At 47.7% G+C, this 5,999-nt stretch overlaps 1 protein-coding gene across 1 annotated transcript; it reads right to left on the bottom strand.

Annotated features, from left to right (window-relative positions):
• Positions 1-4,879: 4,879 nt before the first annotated feature.
• Positions 4,880-5,999, bottom strand: UCRPA7_3531 (putative maltose permease protein; the record flags this gene model as incomplete). The annotated part of the gene is made up of 4 exons (XM_007916159.1): positions 4,880-5,254; positions 5,340-5,583; positions 5,638-5,690; positions 5,745-5,999. 4 exons carry the CDS (start codon positions 5,997-5,999, stop codon positions 4,880-4,882), a joined length of 927 nt encoding a protein of 308 aa, XP_007914350.1.

Below are 5,999 nucleotides of genomic sequence, written 5' to 3'. Positions count from 1 at the left end.
GACGCCAGAACAGCATCCGCATTGATATAGATGGCCAGAAGAGCATCGTTCGGCACGGTAGCTTGACGGCGCGCCAACCGAGAGAGGGTACGATATCCGCCGCAATGCTCATCCGGATTGCCAAGGCATGGGATACTGCACAAGTCGCGAGCCACAGTTGTCACATTATCATAATTGTCAGCACAATAACAGTTCCTAAACATTGTTAGTGGCTCTGGCTCAAGGCAAACAAGTCGTGCGACCTACGTGTTATGGACACCTGCGTAAACGTGATCTAAGCATGCAGTCGTGCACATTTCCAGATCCATATCGTCGCTAGAAATCTCCTAGCTGAAGGAAGGGTAGTTCTCATCAGATCCAGTACAGCCAAGGAAGTTGAACACACCAATTGACGCCGGGAGAGGGTCGACTGTGGCTGTGGCAATAGCGCTAGAGGCAACTGTGCTGGTAGGCTCGGATGATACCGAAACGGGAGCAAAACTTGAGGGGATTACGCTCTCGGTTACTGGCGAAGATTGAGAAGGAACACCGGGCTCAGATGCCGTGGGAAAGATGACGAAGCGATGGTTCTATTAGAGAAAGGCACCGATCGAGAGGGGCCGACAGGCGAGCCCGAGGTTTCTGGTTCAATACTTGTAGTTATTTCAGGCTCGGAAGTCCTTGAAGTAGATGAAGATTGGCTCGAGCTGTCTACTGTTATAGTCGAAGACACTGCAGTAGATGAAGTGGTGGTTGTAGTAGTGTAAACATCAGGCAGATTGCACAGCCTAGCTCCATCAAATCCATGAGTTCCATGGATGCAGAGGCAGGCCGATGAGTCATAATAGCCGAACTGCACATGGCTGAAATCCGATTGTAATGTTATTAATATTTAGAAGAAGAGATTAGATGACTGAAGTGGCCCGTGACTCGTATTGCTGAAGTCGACGTTATCTGGACACGGAGACTGCCTGTAATGCGTGGGCGTGTTTTGGGGAGGCTGTACGGTTGAGTGCCCATACCCTAACTGAGGCCGAGGTCTATCAGGATGTAATTGTCTAGATGAAGGATACAGATCTTGATGGAATGCTGCTGTTTGCGCCACGAGGCCAGACTGAGAGATGATCGGACCGCCGGCACCGCCAAAGCCAGCTACGCCAAGGTTGTCTTCAAAATGGCGTGAAGATACGGATTGTTCGTTATGCTGCGAAGCAAGTAGGGCCTCATTCTCCGTGAGTGCTTCAAAAGATAATGGCATCGACCCATGGTGGACCAAGTCACTAGAGTTAGTCGCATAGAAATGCTGAGCCTGGGGGTCGCAGTCCCAAGTCAGATGACTGCTGTTGGCAATCGAGAATGTTGTCGACGCGCGGACTGAAGACATCTCAGTTCCTATTCCAGAGTCTCGTAGAAACTGGTGTTCAGGAAAGCCACGGGGCCTGGCTCGTCTCTTCGGGTGAGAAGTAGCGGTCGTCGGCTTTGTTCTGTTAGAATGATCCATGGTTCTTGCTCTCATCCGGCAGCTCTCGACAGCCATAAGGAAATTTTCCGCAAGCATATGCTGTAGCTCGCCAACTGCTGTATCGTCACCAAGTACACCAAAGCGTCGCTGCAGCGAATCTGCCAGGATCGAAAGAAGTCCTCTGTACTCGGCCTCCAGGTCGCAGTCCTCCATGACAACATGGTAGTCTTCTATGATCAGCTTCGCACAATTAATGGGTCAGCTGTGACACTCACTATGAATAGGGACATTCGGAGTGTCAGGAAAGATCAGATCCCAAAGCTCGTTCCATTGCGCTTCAATTGAGATTTCGCCTCCAGCCTTGGTTGTTTGCCTGTTACGATCCAGAATTCTTCGAGCCGTCTCACCATCGACACCGTCCTCTGGATCTACGGGCTTGCTTTCACAGGGCTCTACTTGCTTAGCGTGATATTGTTGTTCGCCCTTAGTCGCAAATACTTCATTACAACGATGACACGGGAATTTGCTGGGATCTTCCCGGTGGTGTTTCTTGACGACGTGTTGCCTAATTGATTTAATCAGCAGCTGTATATAACAATGTAAATAAGGTATTATCTTAGTTACTCACCTGAGATCTGACATGGAGGGAAATGAGGTGAGGGCACATCCTTGGTGATCCCGGACATTGAAGCGTATTTGGTTTCTCGCGCGAAATGGGCAGCGAAGTCGCGTATCTTCCCTGAATGGACGCTTCTTTGCTGTAGATGCCACTAGTACTTCGAGACTGTCTTCATTGCTCTGTCCAAGTCGAGAGTTCCATTCACTTTGTCGCAGATCCAATGATGTTGCCTCGTTACCTCTGTTCTCTTCGCCTGTGGCGCTATGATGTCCCTGTTCAGTCACCTCGTTGGCAGATGGTACACTGTCAGTACCCGGAGACTCCGTCGCATTCTCTACTAAATCGGCTAGAGTTTCGGCATACTCGAGGGTGAGATTGCGACAAAGATCTCGTCTGCTGCTGTGCCCAAGATCTGCAAGCTCAATGCCATAGGTCGATCGCAGGGTGAAAGTCAGTATCCTATCCACTTCACCTTCCGACACATCTTGAGTGATTGTATTGTTATCATCGGAGTCATCATCTGTAGTTGAATGGAGGCTAAGATTGGCGACCGATATCAGAGGCTCTATGCCGGTATCGGAAGTACCTTCATAATCCGAGCTCACTTCTATACTGTCACTTCTATACTCTTAGCACATGACTGGCATCAGTGCAGACGTTTATGTAGTGGAAGGTAATTGTGACAAGACTCAAGTGCTGATAATCGAGAGATGCACATACCTTGTATTATGTTCACCCATCTCTTCATCTGAGGTGTCATCGAAGTAAGAACGTGGCGATGGGTCTTCGAAGTCCATAACGACACCCGAGTCCTTGGAACTAGATTGGAATGAAAATCGCTCAGGCTTAACCACAGGGCCGCTCTCGTCAACTTCTTCAATTTCGTCTGACATCGAAAAGTCTGATGAGGGTGTATCATGAGATGATGGAAGCTCAGGAGTGACTAAAGTTTTGATTGATGACGCGTGGAGTTGCCGGAACTCAGAAGTTGAAGTTCCACAACAATCAGGCAAATAATCAGCGTCTTTTGAGACAGAAGACTGGCGACACATATGAACTGAGGATGGCCGCTTTCCGAATGGCATAGAGCATACACATAAGCCATTGACCCGTTCAAACTCGTGACAGGTTCCTATGTTGGACAAGTGGGCCGATGTTGACCGCTGATGTTGGGCCTGGCCACCTTCGGAGCTTAGCTTCGTTGGCCCCATTTTCATTATGCTCACAGGATGTCGTTTTCTACCGCTGCAGGCATCCACAGTCTATTACGATCAGAATCAAGTCGAGCGAATGAGAGAGAAGATCGAGTGGATAAACGACGAAAGTAACGCGGAGAATCGTGAATGAATAATTGAAACGAATCGTTCGAATCGGAAGAGATGAGACGAAGCTGGCTGGGTCGTTGATAACGCGGCTTGCTGGCGAACAACGCGCCTTGACTCGGTTGCCTCACCCGAGGGCAGTGACAGCCTCTTTTCAGGGGTAGTTCGAGGCGCAGGGGTACAGGCTTCCTCCCTCCCTCCGCACAAACGCTTGGAGAGCTTCGTATTAGCTCAGTGACAGGACATCTCCCAACAGCATAGCATATATGAGCGGATCTGTTAGCGAGTGCTAGTGTCTTAGTCTAAGCTACCTCGCCCTTGTGACATGGGTTGTGCCGCATGCAGCTGATTGGTTTATGACAGCAATAATGACCAATTGTCCCTCATGGACCAGGGGTTTGTCATATGTACTAGCCCCACCACAATGCGTCTGGCATCATGTAGGTGAGCCTGCCAAATTATAACGGGCATATCGCTCAAAACTAGGTTTCGACGCCTCTAAGAACGAAATTAAGACCGTGTCTTTTCATACTGCTCTACACTTCAGCATTTGAAGCATGAAATTGAAGCTCTTCACCAGTATGTCTTTCGTTTTGGGCGTTAGACAGGGATACTCAAGGCAAACACATCTAAAGCTGCTGACATGACGGCTACCATGAACTCTGCACGATTCAGAACATGAGGACGTTCAATTCATGGTCATACTTCGACATAGGAGTAGTTAAAGAATTGTAGCATCATAAATATATATTACTTTCGTCTTGAGTTTGAATAATAGAATGATTATAAAGGTCGACACTTCAGTGACAACCAGAAGCCTACGTCAAAGTCCTTCAAGTCGACTTCAAAAGAACAACATCTCGTGTCAAACATCAAAATTCCAGCTATTGCGCAGCACACACGTGTACAAAAACGGTGTGTTTTTTTGGGAGAGAAAGAAAATTTAGTTGTCAATATAAAACGCCGAAATCATGTCTACTGTTGGACAGGTCGGATCTTATAATTCCATAAACAGTGAAAATAGGTAAGAATCTCTGCACATGGTTCGAGACGACAGTTTCCTTGTTGACTATGGGTATAGTATCTCATCAGAGCCGCATTCATCTATGCTTCTCAGGTTTATTCACGACACTAAGACATGGCCAGACCGGCTAGTCCAGTTGCAACAACGGCAATATCATGAAAGCAATGCTACGACTGAACACACTGGAAGTAAGCATGACTACAGGACACGAACGACGAAAGATCGGTCCATGCCAAGATAATGTATCCTGAGCTTAAAAACGACAGTTTTGTATACTACCAGCAGTGGCATTGTTAATGTTGAGTAATGTGACAACAGCATCACGGAGCTGATGGGAAAGTACAATAACAACTTCATTGAATAAGATTATCAAATGTATCAGTTTTCTCTCGTGACTACACTAAGTGCGCATGTAATTCTTGAAAGAGGAGCAGCCCAATAGAGTGGTGACCAGACACCAGGATAACAAATGCCTACACATCTTGGTGCTGCTTCTCTGCAGCGGCAACAACCTCCGCATTGATCTGGCATTGGTAATCCTTGAACTTCCGTGCCGGCACACCAGCGTGGAACATCTCTTGTATCTCGGCATACGTCCGACCCTTCATTTCCGGTAGGCAGTAGTAAAGATAGAAACACATTGGCACCGAGAGACCGAAGAAGATGAAGCATATTTTGCCTCCGAGATTGGCTTGATCGGTATTTATCAAGTAAGGCATTACTTGGAGGACCATGCAAGAAACTGCAGTTGCTGCCATGATGTTGATAGAGTACGTCTTTTGTCGTAACAGCGGACTGGCGGTTTCACCACCAACAGCGTAAGCCACGGCACCGAGGGTAGCTTGATACTGTCATTCCAGTCAACACGTTAGCAACGGAGCATTGATTTGGCAACAAATGATCAGATTGTGCATTATGGAGATTCAAACATACCAAAAATCCCCATACACACATGAATGCAACTGTGGCGGAGAGTCCGGGCTTGGTGTTGATTGTACTGATACCACCGACAAGTAGTAGGCCGCAAGTCATGATGATCATTCCGCCAACGATCATAGGACGGCGGCCTAGTCGGTCGACCAGGGGCCACGAACAGATATTGCCAAACAGCTGGATTGCAAATGCTGCCTGTGCGACACCAATGGGGTTTTTAACACCAGCAAGACGGAAGTAATAGCTTTTCGTAAGTTAGTGGCCCAGAAACTTCGGTAATTTGTGCTTGACAACTTACGTTAAATATCCAGCAATGAAGTTGACCCCAATGAATTGTTGAGCAATATACACCTTGTTTCTTTAGCGATTCCTTATCTCGTATTATCAAATAATTGCATGACTTACCATAACGATGATCAGGGTTCGCCTCCCATCAGATCCCTTGAAACACTGAATCCAGGAAGACCCAGCACGCTCGAGCTCTTGTTCTTGTGCAACAGCAGCGGTGGCTACAGCCATTGCAGCATTAACGTCGAAGCGAGGTCCGTTAAACTTTCGGAAGGATTTAGCCGCCTCTTCATGCCTACCCTTGATGATAAGCCAAGACGGTGACTCGGCAAGGAACGGCAAGCCAAGAAGCAAGAGAGCAGGAGGGATCAT

The sequence above is a fragment of the Phaeoacremonium minimum genome (genome assembly GCF_000392275.1).
Source record: "Phaeoacremonium minimum UCRPA7 unplaced genomic scaffold PA7_03_scaffold_288, whole genome shotgun sequence".
Classification (NCBI taxonomy): domain Eukaryota; kingdom Fungi; phylum Ascomycota; class Sordariomycetes; order Togniniales; family Togniniaceae; genus Phaeoacremonium; species Phaeoacremonium minimum.
The sequence above is the reverse complement of the archived record's forward strand: the minus strand, read 5'-3'. Positions and strand labels throughout refer to the sequence as shown.